The sequence below is a fragment of the Mustela putorius genome, unplaced genomic scaffold (genome assembly GCF_011764305.1).
Source record: "Mustela putorius furo isolate JIRA1106 unplaced genomic scaffold, ASM1176430v1.1 tig00003834_pilon_pilon_pilon, whole genome shotgun sequence".
NCBI lineage: Eukaryota > Metazoa > Chordata > Mammalia > Carnivora > Mustelidae > Mustela > Mustela putorius.
The window spans coordinates 62,225,956-62,247,566 of record NW_025421987.1 but is presented as its reverse complement, the minus strand read 5'-3'; the positions used below and the strand labels follow the sequence as shown (position 1 = coordinate 62,247,566).

Sequence of the window (21,611 nt, the reverse complement as noted above, 5' to 3'; positions counted from 1 at the left end):
CAAATAGCTTTTGTTTTCATTCATAGATACAGAAGACCATTTCTAGGGGAAAATATAAAGCAATTCTAGTACTGTATCTATCTAAACCTTCAAGTACTGACTTCAGAAGAAAACAGTTAAGAAATGGTTCCAAGAGCAGGTACTGGTGGGCTAACTGCCTCAGCAGGTCTCTCCTGGCAGGTTGTCTCCCTAAGGCTGGCACTGGGATTTGCAATGACCCAACTAACCATGACCTAGTGTTGGATGAACGATCTTACTGCAAATACCTGGGAGTCTTGATTCTAGGAGTCTGCAAATGTTTTACAAATATAAGGATTTAGAAATAAATAATTAATTTTTAAGAGATGGTAACATTTATAACATAGTATACCACATCTGGATACAGACCAGAATGAAGTCTGAAGAACCACTATTAGTTTACAGTCATTAGACTGAGAATTATTGACTTGTAACAAAACAGAGACATAAATAAAATGAATTTAAGTTAACTTCCGTATTATTCATTACCTGAGCATAGATTTCTAAGTGTAATTCTCCCATTCCAGATACAATGGTCTCTTTGCTCTCATTGTCAAAGTGGACTTTAAATGTGGGATCTTCTCTTGTAAACCTGCCAATACCTTTTGAAAATTTTTCCAGATCATTCTTAAAAAAAAGAAAGTCATTACACATTTTAGTAAGCATGATAAGCAATAGGATTGTTAAAAGAACTTTACTAAATGTAATCAAATACACGAACAGTTAAGAAATAATAATGATCCCCATCTAGTTCCTAGGCCAGACCCTTTCAACATGTAAGCTTGGACACCACACAGTCAACAGAGCAGGGAATGGTTGGCTGACAGAATTTTCTTTCCACAAGATACAAAACAAGAGTCTAAGGCTTAACTATACCCTTTCCTATTTTATTCTTGGATATACATAGAAATTGTCCATTTGTGGAAAACTTTCTCCATCAAGGGAAAAGAAGAATCTGTGTTACTCTATCACATTTTAGAAATTCTACACATAACCAAAGGAATCTGCATGTTTCCCAAGACCTGATTGTAGAATCAAGCAGGGCAGTTAAGACCAAGAGTAAGGCAAATGCCACAGTGAGACTTCTTCCCTTAAAAACAGCCTGCTTGGATGTGATTGCATGTATCTTTATTCTCCTTAGATATAATTCCATACATGGTAAATAGAATTATGGTCCTCTAAGGATATGCCCTAATGCCCCCAAACCTGTGAATGTTACTTTATGTAGTGAAGGGGATTGTGCAGTTATAATTAAAGTTACAGACTTTGTGATGGGAAGATTACCATGAAGAATCTGGGTTGGCCCAATGTAATCACATGGGCCTTTAAAAAGGAAGAGGAATACAGAGGGTTAGGTTAGAAAGACAGAATGAGGGAAGAGGCAGAAGATATCTGAAGCACAAAAGTGACTGATTTCATGGTTGAAGGCACTGAAGACAAGATGACAGGGCCACAAGCCTAGGAAAATGGATAGCCTCTCAAACTAAAAAACAACAAACAAAAAAAACCCCAGGCCCCAGGTGACAGTCATCAAAGAAATGGGGACCCCAGTCCCAACAGCCACAAAGAGCTGAATTTTGCTAACAATTTGAGTAAGCAAAAATAAAATGTCCCCAAGAGCCTCCAGAAAGCAACAGTCCTGTCAATATCTTGATTTTAGTCAAATAAAAACTTCGTCAGATTTCTAACACTGTATAATAATACATTTGTGTTATTTTAAGCCACCAAGTATGTGGTACTTTCTTCTTATGGCAGTAATAGAAAATTAACATACCCTGAATCACTAGTATTTAACACCGATAGGTGTGTGCATGGAACTGTGCTATATGTTTTGAATATGTACCTCAAATTCTAACCAAAATGCTGCAAGACAGAATTACCCACATTTCACAGGTGAGGAAACTAGGTGTAGAAAGGCTGAGTGACCTGCTCTAGGCCACAGAGCTAGTGCATGGCAAAGCTGAGACAGAATCCTCAGTCTATCTCCGAAGTTTTTTGGCCTTTTCCCTACATTAGCCAAGAACCCCCAACTTACTAGAAGATCATCCCTGCCCCCACTATCGAGATTCATAGCTTTATGCAGTGATTTCATTATTTGATTTAAATTTACTCCAACAAACAGACAATCCTGAGATACCAAAAACCTTTTAGATATTGATGCCTTTGATTTTCCTCCACTGTTGTGAACTATCAACAGTTAAATATCTTTAACTTCTCTCCCTGATTATTCAGAAGGGAAAAGCAAGCAATTTTAGCAAAGCAGCTGGAACTGTGGCATTTCACTGTATGGTAAGATGACCTGCTCTAGGCCACAGAGCTTTCCTCAAATTTCTGAGATGGAATGACATAATGTTTCTTGCTCCCTCAACATTTTTTTCTATACTGAGAAGGGTCTGGAAAACCTCATTTCCTCAAAACAGAGGAAGAAGTACCTGTTAATGTATCCACAAGACAATACATCAGAGTATGTTTTGTAAATAATAGTTCCCAGATGACATGAGATTATAAAATATTCACTCAATGCATGAATGAGTTCATTTCAATTTACCATATTAACATGACTGTTATGAATGTCAAACCAACTTAACTCAATTATTCGAGCAATGCAAACTAATTCCAGTGGTAGTAATACAAGTAAGAAACTATTCAAGAAATTCTGGTTTCATAAAAAGCTAAATGACTTCAAATCCAACCATAAAACTATTCTATTTGAAACTGACAAAGAGGTGCCTGGGTAGTTCAGCTGGTTAAGATCTGACTCTTGATCTCAGCTCAGGTCTTGATCTCAGGGTTGTGAGTTCAAGCCTCACATCCACACCTAGCATGCAGTCTACTTAAAAAAAAAAAAAAAAAAAAAAAAGTGATGCAGTGCCTGGTAGTTCAGTAAGTTAAGCATGTCTTCGGCTCAGGTCTTGATCCCATGGGCCTGGGATCTGCCTTGCATCAGGCTCACTGCTCAGCGGGCACTCTGCTTCTCCCCCTGCTCCTGCTCCCTCTCCTTCTCTATCAAATAAATAAATGAAATCTTTAAAAAAAAAGGGGGGGAGGAAAAGTCTTGTTTGCAGGCTTTCCATGTTATAATGAGATATATACTTCATAACTACCACAAATCCAGAGATGTATTATAATCCATGAGGCAATTAATCTATGTAGTAATCTAATGTAGTTCAGTGAGGTTTCACTATAACTTAGGATAAATGTCCTATTTCCCCTATTCCGTTCCTTTATGATCTGTATATAGGAAAATATTCTTACCACTTTGGAGCCAATGATACTGTAAAGAGTTAGAAAGCACAGTCTTGTGCCTACTTTAATACCATCAACTTTTTCAGGTATAATGAGAACTAATTACTACCAAGAGACTGGTAGTTTTAGAACGTAAGTTCAATACCAAAAGAAGAGAGACCATAAGATTGCTGGGTATCACAGGATACTATGTGCATTGTGTAGAAAGATGAAAAAGGGCTCAAGTTTTTATTGTGCTATACTGAGATTGAAACCAAACTCCTACCTTGTTAGAAGGCTTCATTGCTATTGAAATGACAGGATCAGGAACATGAATTGACTCCTAAAATATTTTTTAAAAGAACAAAGAAGAATTCAAGTACAGTACTATTTGGGTCAGGGATGGATTAATTTTAATGTGCTACTTACAAAAGAACAAAGGACAAATACTAGTCATCATGTTTATGTTAGACAATACATCTCTTTGGTCTGTTTTCTATTAAATATATTAATGCAATACATTAATAAATGAATGCATATACTTACATGATCTCCTCCCTCCCAAAATAACAAAAAAAAAGATTATTCACTATTTAAAACCCCTAAGTTTATTGACACATTCATTTTAAATATAATCATAATGAACCCAAATGCCAAAATTTGAAATTCTTATGTAGGCTAGTGGCTACACGTGCTGTTGCTGTCTTTTGCTAAGTTACTTTATTTAATCAAAAATATACCATGACTGATAAAACAGAGAAAGGGCACTAGATTCTTTATGCATATGATACCTCATTCAGTCAGTCACAACTCTGACAAGCAGATATCCCCATTTTACAAATAAAATCATTAAAGGCGTGGAAAGACAAAATAACTTGACAGAGGTGAGACTCTAATCAAGGTCTATTTGCTTCAAAGCCTAAGCATTTCTCACAACCTCCAGTCCCTTACATTACTAATTATAGGTATTTAGAGAAGGCCTTATCAACACTATTTGTTTACAAACTATGCCCCTTCTCTAGATCCCCCCAAACCTGTACAGACTTTGATTTTCTGTAGTATCTTAAATCAACATGGAAAGCCATGGACATTGGACATTAGAGAATATCTTATACAGAAAAGCTAAATTATAAAATTATGAATTCATCACATAATACAGGGACTATTATAGTGCTCATCTATTAGGGCTGGATCAGTTCTTAGGTAAATGACCCACTGTAAATTCCTTCACGGCAAATTACCCAGGTGTACTAGGTCTTTCTTTACTAAATTCAGGAGAGGGACCGCCCTCATGAACACATGGTCATACTGTCGGAGAGCCTACTCAATAAAGGGAAAAGTGAGTGAAGGGGGATTCAAAGGCAGGAAGTGCCCAAGTATGCTCTTCCCTCCGGGATCCCTCAGTCATGAAAAGGGACCTCTGAGTTCCACAGGACAGGCTGTGTACAGTAAGTCAGACTGCCTAGTTGCACCCTGCCTCTGAGCAACGTTCCAATCTCTTATACCCTAGTTTACATGTTACAGCTCTCTGGGACTGAGGCAAGGGCCCTGGCTGGCTATTAAGTTAATAAGTGGCTGCCCACTGGGACTAGCCGGATTCTGGTGATAGGCAGTCGAGAGGCATCCACAAAGGGGAAGCAGATCTCAGAGTGCAGGAGTCAGTGCTTCAAGTTCAGGTGTATCTGGTGAAGATTTTTCCCTCCATGCTAAATCATAGGGGACTGTGGAATTATTTAACTAAGAAAAATCAGATAAGTTAGGTCACATAGAGCACTTGCCTAACTGACATCCAAAGAGCCACGAGAAATCTACACTGATGCCTGTGACAATAAACGAAAACTGTCACTGTTTTTCTTAAGTATTAAATATACTATATAAACACAGACTTCTAAAAAGTGATAACTTTGAAATTAAATCACGTACCATAGAAAGGCCACTATTATTTCTGTTTGTGAATGTGTCTCCACTAGCACAGTCAATGCCAAACAATGCACAGATGTCTCCGGCATACGCTTCCTCAACATCCTAAATAAAGAAATAAAACAAAGTAATACTTGCAAATAACACACATCAGGACATGGTAATCACACGAACACACTGGATATAAACAAACATGGCAGAATCTCACCATGAATTCTACAGAGAATGAATTAGCTAGAACCAATGTAATACCAATAATAACCAAGGCGAGATATACCTTGAATAGGGCCTTTATTAAAACCACATCTCAACTGACAGGACTTGACTTTACATGGAAACTCCAAGCTGTGGCATCATGAGTTGGAAGATCTGTATTACTGAGAGAACACAGAGCTTCACACTTTTAGAGTTATTTCTATGGATTCAAAAGGATGTATTATGTATGCTGGCACAGTCCAACAATGAGTATATGACAAAGAAGTACAAGGAAAAACTGCACAGGAAGTTTTGAAAACAAAGGCAGGCGAGTTCAGCCCATTGTACTTAAAATAGTCTTAATTTCTCACAGATGCAAGCCATCAAATAAACACAGGAAATCTAAGAACAAAGCACTGGTGCCTCTTAAGCTTCCTAGTTTTTGTCCATTTATACTGACAGTTCATTCATAACAGATGTGGCTATGAATGACCAAATGTGCCTGAGTCTTTAACAGTTCCACAGATGTAAACCTCTCATAGCCTCTGACCCATAAGAACATCTGTGACAATCACTAATTCCTGTATCATGCCCCCTGCTGCCTATCTCACAAAACAGCAATAACATCCAATTTTGAAAGACTGCCTATTCAAGAGACAGTATGGCCACACAAATTTCTGTACGTCCTAAGCTTTTGTTCAGAGCAATAAACTTCTCCAGCAATAGAACTGACTGGGGAAAGAGTGTGAGCAAGAGACAACCCCACCCACATGGCATTTCTACTAAGGCCTAACCCTAAAAGACCACATAGAAGGCTAGAACAGATTGAGACCCAATTAAAAAATACAAGCTGTAAGCCAAAGTTTATTTCCCTAATTAGACTTTGAGAGGTTCTAAATCTTCAGAGGGATTCTAGCACTAATATGGTCCTTCTGGGGGAGCTGATTCTATAACAGGAATAATAAACTCTAGGGCTAAACAGGGCTTTCACACAGGGCCATCCCTTGCATTAGAGAAATTTCTGATGTGCCAGGAAGAACCTATACTTGCCTCCATCATGTCAGCATGCAGGCGAACCAGCCGCTGCACCCGCACCTTCTTTCCTGTCCTCGTGTTATAGATGGTGTCACCCTTCTTCAACTCTCCTTGGTAATTGCGGACATAAGTTAACTGTCCAAATCGTCCAGCCTAGAAGTCAAGATTGGATAAGGTGGAAAGAAGAAAAAAGAAACATAAGAATCAAAATTAAGGGGCGCCTGGGTGGCTCAGTGGGTTAAGCCTCTGCCTTCAGCTCTGGTCATAATCTCAGGGTCCTGGGATTGAGCCCCACATCAGGCTCCCTGCTTAGCAGGGAGCCTGCTTCCCCCATGTCTCTCTGCCTGCCTCTCTGCCTACTTGTGATCTCTGTCAAATAAATAAATAAAATCTTTAAAAAAAAATCAAATTTAAGAGAAAAACTTCACAACAACCTCCAATCGTTCCCTATGAATTGTGGTAGTATTCTTTATACACGTTTTGGTTTATTGTCTAAAATACTTAAATACTAGGTTTGAATATAAAGGAGTTAAATGGTTGTTGTTGATCTTTTTGGTACTACTTCTGATTCTTCTGAAATAAAAATTAGAAAATAATTTTAAATTGCATATACAATAAGGAATTATCCTTTTGCCTTGTTATTTCATAAGTTTGGTTTAATGCAATTAAGATATAAAACACAAATATAATTATTGGAAAGACAACAAAAATATAATTAGAAATGGTAAGACTGTATCATACATCTAAAAAAAAATCCTTCGATAAGCACCTGCAAAGCTATATAAATAAGCATTCTTTAAAGTAACTGAATATAGGGGGTGCCTGGGTGGCTCTGCCTTTGGCTCAGGTCATGATCCCAGGGTCCTGGGATCGAGCCCCACATCGGGCTCTCTGCTCAGCAGGGAGCCTGCTTCTTCCTCTCTCTCTGCCTGTCAAATAAATAAATAAAATCTTTAAAAAAAAAAAAAGTAACTGAATATAAAATAAATAACCAAGGATCAATTCCTCCTCAATACTAACACTAACAAACTGGGTATGTTTTAAAAGTTGCCATTTAACATTTAAAAGTTCCCATACTGATTTATAGGTTTAGCACAATAACAATAAAAACCCCAAAAGGAATTTTTAAACATATTATTGATTTTAAAATTAATTTTGAAAAATAAATGAGAAGAAAAAGCAATTTCTTAAAGTATTCTGACAATGAGAAGCTTACATGACTGATATAAAAACATTTTAATACTCCAAACTTAAACTCAATAGCATGCAGAGTAAAAAAATCTAAAACGCAGAATAGAACACATCTGTCAACAGACAATGATGACAGAAGACATGACAATGGATAAGTACAGCATTGTTCAATAACTGGGAGCTGGACAATTGGTCCTCTATGTGAAGGCAGAGGAGATACATTTAGAGTCCACCTCACAGCACACAGCAAAACACATTCCAGCAGAATTAACAATAAAAAAAAGGGTCACAAAAAAATAGAAAACATTTATAAAATATATACAAAGAAGAGGATGTCTAAGGTTAAAAATGAGAGAAGTAAAAAAGACTAATACATTTGACTATAAATTTAAACTGCTGTTTTTTTTTTTAACTGCTGTTTTAAAAAATAAGATAGCATTCAAATAAGTAAACACTTTGACACTAATTTTTAAAATAAGAAATGAGACAATCGCAAAAGAGGAATTATACACGTTTTGGTTTATTGTCTAAAATACTTAAATACTAGGTTTGAATATAAATGAGTTAAATGGTTGTTGTTGTTGATCTTTCCATAATCAATATATGGAAAAATGTTCTGTACCACTAGGAATTAAAGCAAGATGTAAAGCAAGAAGAATTACTAACTTTCACTTATAAAACCGGTAATAATTTTTAAATAATACTCAATGCTGATAAAGATTCATTGAAATAATTTAATACATTAACTCTAGGAAAGAAATCTGATAATAAACCATTAATATTAATATTAATATTAAAACATTCCATTCCTGGGGGACCTGAGTGGCTCAGTGGGTTAAGCCTCTGCCTTTGGCTCGGGTCATGATCTAAGGGTCCTGGGATGGAGCCCCGAGTCAGGCTCTCTGCTTGGCAGGGAGCCTGCTCTCCCCCCACCCCGACTGCCTCTCTGCCTACTTGTGATCTCTGTCTGTCAAATAAATAAATAAAATCTTAAAAAAACAAACAAACAAAACAGTGTTAAAACATTCCTTTAATTCAGTAATCACCATTTCAGGAATCCTAAGAAGATATTCCTAAAGGTATATTTTTAAAAGCTTTACCCATAAAAATTGTCACAATTGTTATTTGTACTTTTCAACTTAAGTTTTCCAGAGTAAGTATATTGTAAAAATTTTACAATAAAAACTAAAAGCCCCCCAAATAGAATCCCATCCCAGAAATAACCACTTTAACACTTCTAACTTAACCACTTCCTTTCCCTGTTAAAATAATATGAACACCAGCAACAACAACCTAACAAAAAGTACCCAAATCTTGGGTTTCTAATACCATTCTCGGTTAAAAGTAATGGAACCAAGGCACCTAAAATGGTTGACTCAAGGGTGGAGACAGGGAGGATAAGCCTGGAGGATCCTGCAGTGCCATCAAAGTCAGGAAATACAAATGACAAAAGGACACAGGAACAACTCAAAGAGCTCCAATGGCCAAATTTGACCAACCTGCACAACAAAATAACATACTACTCATTGTGACTCAAAATACATATCCATGAGGCCATACTGACATAAAGATAGACTGAATAAAAATATAAATGGGGAGACAAGACAACTCTCCCGTATAGAAGAATCCCAAGTAACTTAACAGTAGATACTGCTCCCTCAAGGAGGTGGAACATGATTTCTCACAGCTTAAGTGTGGGCTGCTTACAGCAACCCAACTTCCTTCTGAAGATGCAGTTTGGAAAGAGAAGGGGGAGTAATTTTCAGCAGAGCAATTTGTAACACAATCATTTTGTAATAGGAAGAATACCTTAGAAGAAAATTTCCACCTACAGCAATTACATACATTAGAAAACAACTTACCTCCAGTTTAAAAGCCAGGCCTACAAATGGGTGGGAACTGCTTCTCTCGGAGTTCATTAAGATTTTGTTTTTCTCTCTTGAGTCACTTAAAAGAAATATAAATCTGTGAGATGCATTATTTGATATCTCTTTTATATCACTTTATTTTATTAAAGAAAAAGCATCTACATGTTAAACATTTCTACCTCATATAAGGGAAATTTCACTGAGATTGGTAAGAGTAACTTCTCGGGGCTTAGTTACCACATTATGACATGACCAGAGCAGACTAAAAACACAAAAATGGCAGAGAAAGAAAAGAAAAATAATCAATGAGAGCTTAAAAAAAAAAAAAATGCTTGCATTTCAAACTTTAAGGATTTTTGTTTGTTTGTTTTTGGTTTTGGTTTTTTTGGTGTGGCCGAAAATAGCTGGTCCCAAATGAAAAAACATTTACTAATGAAGAAAACCTTAGTAGATAATAAACCATACTTCTAACTCACAAACAATATGATATGGCAAATGGTATAATAGTTTTCTACATGTCAAAAGTGTTACCCAAATAGAAACTGGCAACTGATTTTTGTAAATTATTCGGGGGAAAAAAACCGATAAACATAACTTAACCAAAGGAACCATTCTTAAATTCTTTCACAGTGCATAAATGTTATTTCTGCATGGACTAAGATTCAATTTCCAAGACTTACTCCTCCTGATTGAGAATAGCATAATTTTGGACTTCAGATGGATTTGGGAGGTATTCTAAAACAGCATCTAGAAGAGGCTGAACTCCTTTGTTCTTCAACGCACTTCCCAAAAGGACAGGAGTAAATGACCTATTTAGAGTAGCTCTTCGGATTGCACACTAAAAAAGAAAAAGAATTAACAATTAACCTTAAAAAAAGTTTTGTGTTTCAGATCAGTTACAAACCAGCAAGTGAGGGGCACCTGGGTGGCTCAGTGGGTTAAAGCCTCTGCCTTAGGCTCAGGTCATGATCCCAGGGTTCTGGGATCAAGCCCCACATCGGGCTCTCTGCTCAGTGGGGAGCCTGCTTCTCCCTCTCCCTCTGCCTGCCTCTCTGCCTACTTGTGATCTCTGTCAAATAAATAAATAAAATCTTAAAAAAAAAAAAAAGAAAGAAAGAAACTTCAAACCAGTAAGTAAATAAAAGGAATTGACACTCTTTGGAGTACAGGCTATAGTGGAGACTAGAACGAGGTCCTCTATACATTAAAGGTCAAAATACAAGGAAAAAAATCAGTTCCTTCTCCAGGGCTAGGAAGCAATTTACTGTATAACTGCTTTTGACACTCTTGGAATGTCACTAATTTCCAATGTGACAAAAATACACACAGACACACACACACACAGAAAACAGGCACACACAGAGAGAGGTATAAACAGTATGCTAACAATTATGTAATAATAAGGAAAAGTAACACACACACACACGCGCTGTCTGGAAAAATACAGCAAAAACTATTAACTGGCAACCTGTTTGAGGGAGGAGGCAGAGAACTAGGCAAACAGGAGACATGTGGGAGATTTTTTTTTCTTTACTGTGTACCTTTGTGTACTTTTAAATGTTTAAAACCTATGAAAATATCTATTAAAAAAACACATTTAATTAACAGATGTTTTCTTTCTTTTAAACAACATACATACAGGAAGCCAAATAGTACAAATCACTCATAAACTAAGAGCCATGAGAGTAACAGGCTATGATGTTACTCTTGCTTAAGGTGCGAGAGCTATGAATGTGTCCCAGCTGTGTGCCACAGGCAGCCCTCCGGGCTAAGCAGGTCTCTGAGAGGAAGCAATGGAACTAACTAAGTCTTAGCAGCTAGAAGATATCAACAGCAATAGGGAAACCAGTGTACAATTATTCTTCTAGAAAACTAGTTATCGTAAAAAAAAGAAAAAAAGCTTAAAGCAAAAACTTACAACCGTAACTTCTGAACATCACTATAATACAAGTCACTAACCACTTAATAAGCTACCTTAAGCCACAGGACCAAAACTCTGACTTACCAAACCTCCTGTATATGCAAGTAGGGACGTAAATAATCTTACCACATTTACTTTACAACAGAAAAACAGGAAGGTGGTAGATAAATAGAAAAAAAAAATTAGAACCATCCTAATACCAGCCTAACAAAAGCTTTATTTTCAAAAATTTCCCTTGTTTTCATACTTCAAAGGTGTTGCCTTTCCACTGTCCTTATAATATATCCAATAATACAGAAAGTATACTCATGTATCCTCTGCAGAAAACAGTAAACAGAGCAGCACTGAATTGGCCATGCTTAGAAAGGCCTGTTTACAAGGTTGGCTCCTGGCTGGTGTCTGAGAACCTGGATTTCAGGGGGGTTCCCAGCATTCCCAGAACTGAGAATGGGTCACCATGGCTACAGTCTGCACAAACAATGGGTGGATGCTAAACACCTGCTTTCCTCCTCCAAGTCTGGAATTTGGGTAAATGCCAGGCAGAGGATGTCTTTCAATAGCCATTAATAAAACCTCATTCTAACAGATGAGATTCACAAGTATAGTCACAACTCACTGCTATAGGAGTGAGGCAAACCCTGCCATGACTCCACTGTGAGAGGACTCTTGGAAGCTGATACATGGTTTCTTATGGACTTCACCTCATGTGCCTTTTCCCTTTGTTGATTTCGTTTTGTATCCTTTTATTGTAATAATCAGAGCCACAACTATGATAAGGTGTTGAGAATTTTGTGTGATCCTCCTAAATCACTGAACCTGGGAATGGTCCAGGGGACCTCTAACATGCCCTTTAACAGATAAAAACCTAACTCTGTATTGTGGTTCCCAGGACACAGTGCTTGACCTATACCCTCCTACATAGTTTGTGAAAACTAAAGGACTCAAGTTATGAGATTAGTAAGCGTCCTCAGCTTCGACAGGGTTCTTTCCTTGTGTATTTTGCCTACTATCAACTCCTGTGCCAGGTCTTAAACACAGTAATCATTTATCTGATCTCTGCTAAGTGTACCATGTGGTTTGGTAAAATAAGTACCAGTTTTTTTAATGGTAAAATAAACAAGATTTATCACTTTAACCATTTTTAAGTATACAGTTCAGTGGCATTAAGTACATTTACACTGCTATGCTGTCGTTACCACTATCCATCTCCAGAATTTTTTCATCATCTCAGATGGAAACTCTGTACTTCTTAAACTCTCTATTCTGTAACCCACCCCTCTGCCACCACCCCTGGTAACCACTATTTCTGTCTTTAGGAATTATGACTGTTCTGGGTACCTCACATAAGTGGAAAAATATGTCATTTGTCCTTTTGTATGGTTCATGTCATTTAGCATGTCTTCATGGTTCATCCATGCTACAGCATGCATCCGAATCTCCTTCCTTTTTAAGGCTAAATCATAGTCCATTGTATGTATATACTAATTTTGTTTGTCCATTCATCCACTGATGGGCATTTGAGCTGTTTCCAGCTTTTTGCTACTGTGAAGAGTGCTACTACCAACACAGGGGTACAAATACCTATTTGAATAATTCTTTCGGATATTATCCAGAAGTTGAACTGCTGAATCCATATGGTTGTTCTAGGTTTAATTTTTTTGAGGAATGGCCGTACTTCTTCCACAGTGACTGCATCATTTCACATTCCCACTAACAATGCACAAGAGTTCCAATTTCTCTGTATCTTCGCCAACACTTGCTATTTTACTAGCTATCTTAATGGATAAAGTGAAATCCCATGATTTTGACTTGCCTTCCCTAATAATTAGTGATGCTAAGCATCTTTTCATGTGCTTATTGGCCTCTGTGTGTCTCCTGTGCAAAAATTATCTACTAGAAAAATAAATACCAATCTTAAGCAGAGATCTTTTTTTTTTTTTTAAGGATCTAAATGACCAAGTGAAGAAATCTATACAGCCTTCTAAACAGTACAAGTATCAACATTTAGACTGTAACCATTTAGCAGCCTCATCACTTAATCTGTTTTATTGCTGTAACACTTGTATATTTATCTTCTCCTTAAGGAGATATACCGAAGAAGTTGATTTATTTTCTAAGATTTTATTTATTTATTTGACACACAGAAAGAGATCACAAGTAGGCAGAGAGTCAGGCAGAGAGAGAGAGACGGAGGAAGCAGGCTCCCTTCTGAGCAGAGAGCCTGATGCAGAACTCGTTCCCAGGACCCTGGGATCATGACCTGAGCTGAAGGCAGAGGCTTAACCCATTGAGCCACCCAGGCGCCCAAGAGGTTGGATGTTTAAATATCATCTTTTCTTTTTAGAACTATAACTCCTTTCCCATTGTAAGATGTTATAGAACTCATTATTTAAAGAATAATAAGAAATAGCAAGTATTTTTTGAAAAAACCAGTAATATTAAATAAATTTACTCAGATTTCATTAATAAAACCCATGCATAAAAGCATGTCTCTTACCCACAAAAAACCCCACCCTATTTTTCTTGTTATTGTAAGACTTATTTTGAGAGCACTTGCCTTTAAATCAGAAACTGAGGGGATTTTTTCCTCCAAGAACATCTCACCAAGCTGTTCATCTGAATTTGCAACACATTCAATCAGCTCTTGCCGGTGATCCGCTGCTGCTGCCCTGAATTCAGCTGGAATTTCCCCATATCGAACAAACTGACTAAGAAAAGAAATGCTTTATTTTACTACTATAAGAATATTCAATTATACAATACAAACCCTAATGGCTAAAAATTTTTTTTTAATTTTTTATTTTTTATAAACATATATTTTTATCCCCAGGGGTACAGGTCTGTGAATCGCCAGGTTTACACACTTCACAGCACTCGCCAAAGCACATACCCTCCCCAATGGGCTAAAATTTTTTTAAATGAGAAAGAGCTTTGATATATTTGCATTAAAATGGCAAGACCAATGTAGATCTTTAAAATTTAGACAGAATAGTGGGCAAAAATACTTAAATAAGCAAAGCAAACTGCCAAGGCTGTACTACTAATAAATACAAGAGCCAAGCTTCAAAGTCATTCTGACTCCAAAGCTCATATGACTCTTGAAAATTCTATTAACCAAATTAATCAGAATATCACAGTCACTAACAAAGAGGAAAAGAGACCTGACTCTATTCCTTCCACTGATAACAAACCCAATTACACAATTTTAACACAGAATATAGTAAAAAAAAAAGGTTACTAAATATGACAAACTCTTCAACCTTAACTCCAGATCGCCATTTCTTTAGGGGCTGGATAGGAAAGATTTATAAATATACACAACTGAGAAACAGATATTCATGATACTCAAAACATCAGTCTCAAAAGTTTCAAAGTACTTCTTTAAAAATGGAAACTAACGTCCAAAATATCAGCTTTTCAGAAAATGTGTTCCTAAATTAAAAAAGTAAAGGAAGTCAACCGCATATAGTCAGAAAATAATTCTTAACTCAAAAAATGCTCTTCACAGCCTTCAGATCATAATTTCATCCTTCCTGTCAAGCTCCCCTGGTTCTTAGCCAGAATCAGCTGTGGGTCCTTTCAAAATTTATATACCCAGAGGTCTAGGGCTGGGAAAGAGGGCAGATATAATAAGAAATTTCATCTGTGGTAGGGGCATAACAAAGTTTAAGAGCCTTTACTTTAGAAGACAAATGTGTGCCCTGGTAACTTTGGGAAAGTAGATTTATTAATTCATTTACAAATATTTTTGAGTCCTTATTGTGTACCAGAAAGTGCTAGGGCTTGGGACAGAATTGAATAAACATGAAAAAATATCCCTATCCTCTTGGGCCTTACATTCTAAGAAATAGTAGATAAACCACAGTCACTACTGTCATACAAGAAGGGAGAGAAACGCCTCATCTACTAGACAGCCTATATCCTTCCCCTGCCTACAAGACAGCTGATGAGGATAAAGGATACAGTTAACTGAACATAACACCCTTCACCCACCCGCCAGACTAGCAATCCCAGTTTCACAGCAGAGAAAGAAAACCTCTCAGGAATTACTTCTAAAGAAACTGCTAGGCTATTGGGGACCACTCCTCATAATGAAGGGTCATTTATGTCTTCCCACATTGTCCAAAACAGTGCCACTCAAAATGTGGTCTATAGACCTATAATGGCAGCATCACCTGGGAGCTTTCCAGAAATGCAAATTCCAGACTCCCCCCAGACCTACTGAATCAGAATCATCTGGAAGTGGATCCAGGAATGTGTTTTAACAAGCTTGCACGTGATTTTTCTGAATGTCAAATTTTGATTAACAGTTTTGTATGTAGAGGTCACTCAAAATTGATTGATGGATCAAATACCATGTCAAAAAATCACCAATTTGCTTCTTATGTTCTCCAAACCACATCTGCACTATTTTTAACTGCTTTTATGTATTGTCGTTTTATCTCTGTAGTCTCATAAATAGAGCAAACATTCATGATCCATATTTTCTTCCCAGTTTTTATCATAATACCCAGGACACAGCAGCTACTCCATAAAAGTCCACAGGATGAATCAATGAATAAATAAACAAATGGAAAACGAGATACATTACTAGCCCAAGCTGATGGCCTGTTACCATACCATGCATATAACATGATATAAATTACCCAAAAAATAACATACTCTCCCTTGGAAAGAATACTAAGCAAAATGGGAACCAACTAGGATTAAAGGCATTAAAACAAAATCATTTTGGAGTATATTCCTCCAGCCATATTTTAAAAAGAAGTTTTCTCTATGTTTAAAGAAATCATCCTTTCTTTTTTCTCTTTGATGCTTTTTAAGGTATTAATAATACATTTTTAACTTACCCAAAGTCTCCATCAAAATAGATGGCTCGTTCCTCAATAAGGTCTATTATACCTCTAAAATCACCCTCCAAACCAATGGGTATCTGCATAAATGCTGCATTGTGACTCAGTTTAGACCTGAAAAATAAAAATATATATGTTTACCAAATAAAAATACATATGTCCTCCCTAAATCCCTTTGAAATGACAAAAATAAATCAATGGCAGATATTGTGGAACCGAGAAGGGTATCATCAGGAGCTCAAAACAGAAAATATATTGGGGCACCTAGATGGCTCAGTTGTTAAGCATCTGCCTTGGGCTGGAGTCATGATCCTGGGGTCCTGGGACTGAGTCCCGCATCAGGCTCCCTGACCAGTGGGAGGCTTGCTTCTTCTCCACTCCCCCTGTGTGTTCCCTCTCTTGCTCTGTCAAATAAATAAAATCTTAAAAAGAAAAAAAGCCAAAAAACTCAGAAAATTTAAAACGATTGGGAGTAACCAAATTCACCATGCTCAGGAAGCCAAAACCCTATTTAAGCAACAAGAGAACTCTAAAATAAGTGTTTCTCCAGAATATCCTGGATCAAAAACATAAGGGGGAAGAACAAGTCAATGGTGGTTGATCAGAAAACTAAAGGATAGTGGGATCACCTTGCCCATCTCTCCTTAGATCATCTGACTCTAGCAAAGCTGAGTACAGTTAAAGAGGAAGTTCTTACAGGAGAACTTTTAGCATGCATGTTAAAAATCAGATATTCAGGACGCCTGGGTGGCTCAGTTGGTTAAGCGGCTGCCTTCAGCTCAGGTCATGATCCCGGTGTCCTGGGATCGAGTCCCACATCAGGCTCCATGCTTAGCGGGGAGCCTGCTTCTCCCTCTGCCTCTGCCTGCCACTCTGTCTGTCTGTGAGCTCTCTCTCTCTCTCTCTCTGACAAAAAAAAAAAAAAAAAAAAAAATCAGATATTCATTATCAGCCTATACCCTCAGTCAGGCACAACCACTGAAGGGATTCACGGCAGGTATTCTCACTGAAAAAGAAACATGCTCTGGCTACCATAGTGTAGTCTAGACTCTAGGCCCCCATCTATAACTATGGATAGAAAACTAAGAATCACCAAATATTTGAAGGTTACCAATAGCTTGAAAGAGACGTGTGAGCTCAAGAAACAGTATTAACTTCCAAGGACAGAGTTATCGAAAGAAAATAAAATGCAAAGATCTGAGAACTACCTTTCTATTAATGAAGACGATGCAATAAAAGACAAAGTTTAGGAAATTAATTACATAATTACAGAAATTAAAAAGAAAGAAAAGGCTAACATAACAGAAGGGACACAGATGACCTTCAGATTAGTGAGCTGGAAGACTGACATCAATTCTCTCATAACCCAGATGAAAATGAGAAGAAACAAATGTATGAAATGGTAGAATGAATGGTAGAAAAGGTAATACACGGAGATGAGATCCAGAAGTTCTAAAATCTGTTTAATAGGAGTTACACAATGCAGATAAGAGGGAGCAGAGAAGAAAGAGAACTGCAGTAGTCACATAAATGCTAGAAGAGAATTTTCCTGGAATTCACACAACATGGTAGAAATAGTCCATCCATTGCCAAGTACAAGTAAAATATAAGTAAAAAGGACAAAAAGTGAAAAGGCTTTGTTTTCAAACCTAAGTAAGTAAGAAATTACTAAGTAACTAAGTAAGAAATGACTACAAATACCCAATAAAGAAAACTTTCAAGCTCATATTCCCAAATATATCACTTCCATCAGTGCGCACAGCAATACTGTCTTTTTTTGTTGTTGTTGTTGTTTTAAAGATTTTATTTATTTATTTGACAGACAAGAGATCACAGGTAAGCAGAGAGGCAGGCAGAGAGAGAGGAAGGGAAACAGGCTCTCTGCTGAGCAGAGAGCCCAATGTGGGGCTCGATCCCAGGACCCTGGGATCATGACCTGAGCCGAAGGCAGAGGCTTAACCCACTGAGCCACCCAGGCGCCCTGCAATACCGTCTTTTGAAGCTCTTCAACACCGTATCCTTCATGATCAGACACATCGCTCTTGGTGTCTCCACTACCAGAAACTTTACTATTTTCATCAGCTCTGCCCTAGGATATTTCAATAGGAAGTTGATAGCTCCAGTTACACATCCACCAAAGATGAAAGTGAAACTTCCACTCTTTTCAAAGGCTATGTGAAATATACAATATTGAGCAAAGTGTAAAATGCTAGGACCACAACTTAGTTACATCTGGTACAGAAAGGAAGTGTTACTGTTATTTTAGCAAGTATGTTACCATATGAACCCAAGTATGTTACCATACACCATAACTTCTTAAGGGCATTAATTAAAATTCCTTAAATTAGGGTGCTTGGGTGGCTCAGTGGATTAAAGTCTCTGCCTTCAGCTCAGGTCATGATTCCAGGGTCCTGGGATTGAGCTCCACATCGGACTCTCTGCTCTGCAGGGAGCCTGCCTCCTCTCTCTCTCTGCCTGCCTCTCTGCCTAGTTATGATCTCTGTCAAATAAATAAATAAAATCTTAAAAAAAAAAGGATAAAAAATAAATAAAAAAATAAAGTTCCTTCAGTAAAGGTTAAAACAGACAATCCTCTAGGTTTGTCTAAACATATACTTATAGAATCCACACTAGATTATTACTTCTCTAATCACAGCAAAACAGTGAAATGCCAGATTGTTATCTGAATTCACCTTAAACCTCCCTATAATTTAAGTCACATTTTCCCCATTTTACAGCAAATGTAACTGACTTCGATGTTTCTTTTACTAAGATAAGTACTCACATAAATTTTAGGGAAAAAAACTTTTTTTTTTCCCTAAAAATTTTTTTAGGAATAGAGCTTAATGACATTGAATTAGTAATTATCCTTCTATGTCAGGTTTCATCACAGCCCCTCCTGTTCTTTCTAAGGCTCAGTACCTCATTTGCTGCAGGGCCCTGGTGGGGTTGGAGCCCATTCGGTCCAATTTGTTAATAAAAGTTAAAAAAGGAACGTTGTAGCGCTTCATCTGACGATTAACAGTCATGGTCTGGCACTGCACCCCTCCAACAGCACAGAGAACGAGGACTGCACCATCCAACACTCTCAGGGCCCTTTCAACTTCTATTGTGAAGTCCACATGTCCTAAATTAGACAAAGAAATGTGGGTCTTAAAGTATGAATTTTTCTAACATGCACGATTACAAGCTTTTGTATCTCTCCTCATGATGTAAGTCTTTTAATTAGAATGTGGATTTCTTAAACCACCATACTGTTTACTCACCATAAGGTCCCGGGGCCCAACTCTTCAAAAAACTATGAGGTGGGTGCCTAAGTGGCTCAGCTGTTAAGCACCTGCCTTCAGCTGGGGTCATGATCCCAGAGTCTTGGGATCGAGCCCCGCATGGGTCTCCCTGCTTGGCGGGAGGCCTGCTTCTCCCTTTCCCACTCCCTCTGCTTGTGTTTCCTCTCCTGCTGTGTCTCTGTCAAATAAATAAATAAAAATCTTAAAAAAAAAAAAAAACAAAACAAAACACAACAAAACTACGAGGGCCTGGGCACCTTTAAATCAGATACAGCTTTCAATGGACAAGAACCTTCCTACTCAAAATTTATTTGCACTGGAGATTTTATTTATTTGATACAGAGAGAGAGAGAACAAATGGGGGAGCTGCAGGCAGAGGGAGAAACAGCAAGCCTGATCCAGAACTCGATCTCATGGATTATGACCTGAGCTGAAGGCAGTTGCTTAACCAACTGAGCCACCCAGGCGCCCTATTTGCACTCTCTTTTAAGGAAACCACATAATGATGAAGAGCTCTAGGTCCCAGATTTCTCTAACAAGAACTCACAGTCACACTTTTGAATATCATTTGACACTTAAAAATGAGCTGGGACATAATAAGGAACTAAATGTGCTTTTGTCAAAACAATCTGCAACAATTAAACTAAGACTTCAACTCACCAGGAGTATCTATAATGTTGATATTGACATCTTTCCACATGGTATAGGTGGCTGCTGACTGAATAGTGATTCCTCGTTGTCTCTCTAGTTCCATGGAATCCATGACAGCACCAACTCCATCTTTACCTTTCACCTAAACACAAGCACAGCAATTCAGAGTCCCCCATCCCTACATCCCAAGAAGGAAAGAAATCTTACTGAGCTGTAACTAGAACACAGAAAGTTAACTGATGCAACTTTTAGAGAAGTCAGACCATATCATATTATGAAACAGAGAAATGATTACAAGTTTTTCCCTCTATTATCTGTCTAACCCTCTTTTCATTGCTCTTCCCAACAACGGCTAAATAGAGCAATCACCTCAGTCTTGGAGCCAACCCCGTTTCCTCTGCACTGTTCCTGCCCACTAGCCTTGTGGTAGTCCGTGAGCAGATGCTCAAAGCACACATTTTTCCCTGCTCTATGACATGTGGATTTTGAGGCCTGAGTGGGAAGGAGTCAGCTTGCAAAATATGTGACTTAACAAGATGACCTTCATCTGAAGAAATGGAGAGTTAAGTTACCCAATAATATGGTAATTTCTTTAGAAGACGTTCAAGTTAAAAAAATTTTTTTCCTGATATATGTATTTTGTAACTATTAACATTATACTATATATAGTTTTAAACCCTTCTTAAACATCTCTCCATAACGTTAAAAAGTATGTAAATACGACTTTAACAGCTGCTTAAGAATATATCATGATGTATTAATTGAAGTATAATTAATAGTTGTATTAGTTTCAGGTGTAGACTTAACATTCCTAAAGGACAATCTACCGAGGATACTCATAGTGATGATTTCTTTTTTTTTAAAGATTTTATTTATTTATTTGACAGAGAGAGATCACAAGTAGGCAGAAAGGCAGGCAGAGAGAGAGAGGAGGAAGCAGGCTCCCTGCCGAGCAGAGAGCCCGATGTGGGACTCGATCCCGGGATGCGAGATCATGACCTGAGCCGAAGGCAGCGGCTCAACCCACTGAGCCACCCAGGTGCCCCATGATTTCTAGAAAGATTCCTCACAAGAACACTGCAAGCCAGTTTGACCTATCTATCCCTTTGTTCTAGGACTTCAATAAAGATCCACTGTAACCGTTCTTTTATTCTTTCAGGTTTTGTGATGTTTATTAAATCATAACTACCAAGCTCAAACTAGCTTTGAATCAACCAGGAACTCCACACCTCATGCATCTTTGCAATTCTGCCAGTGTAGTAAAGCACTCGTTCTGTTAATGTAGTTTTTCCAGAATCAATGTGAGCTGAAATTCCAATATTTCGTATCTTTTCATTAGGAATCACTCCTGACGAACTCCATCGGCAGACTTCCCAATTAACCTGAAAAAATAAGAGCTCAAATCAATGCACTTTTTATAAGAGATAATGGGCAACTAGAATTGGTT

At 37.6% G+C, this 21,611-nt stretch overlaps 1 protein-coding gene across 1 annotated transcript in view; it reads right to left on the bottom strand.

Moving 5' to 3' along the window:
• Positions 1–21,611, bottom strand: part of GFM1 (G elongation factor mitochondrial 1) — a 43,590-nt gene that overhangs the window by 20,625 nt on the left and 1,354 nt on the right. Inside the window, exons 2-12 of the mRNA XM_004755639.3 lie at positions 21,394–21,546; positions 20,174–20,306; positions 19,149–19,353; positions 16,224–16,340; positions 13,931–14,081; positions 10,133–10,290; positions 9,447–9,531; positions 6,409–6,546; positions 5,167–5,268; positions 3,530–3,586; positions 508–645 (exon numbers count right to left, since the gene is read on the bottom strand). Of these exons, the coding sequence (XP_004755696.1) occupies positions 508–645; positions 3,530–3,586; positions 5,167–5,268; positions 6,409–6,546; positions 9,447–9,531; positions 10,133–10,290; positions 13,931–14,081; positions 16,224–16,340; positions 19,149–19,353; positions 20,174–20,306; positions 21,394–21,546 (1,437 nt within the window). The remainder of the gene's footprint in view (positions 1–507; positions 646–3,529; positions 3,587–5,166; positions 5,269–6,408; positions 6,547–9,446; positions 9,532–10,132; positions 10,291–13,930; positions 14,082–16,223; positions 16,341–19,148; positions 19,354–20,173; positions 20,307–21,393; positions 21,547–21,611) is intronic.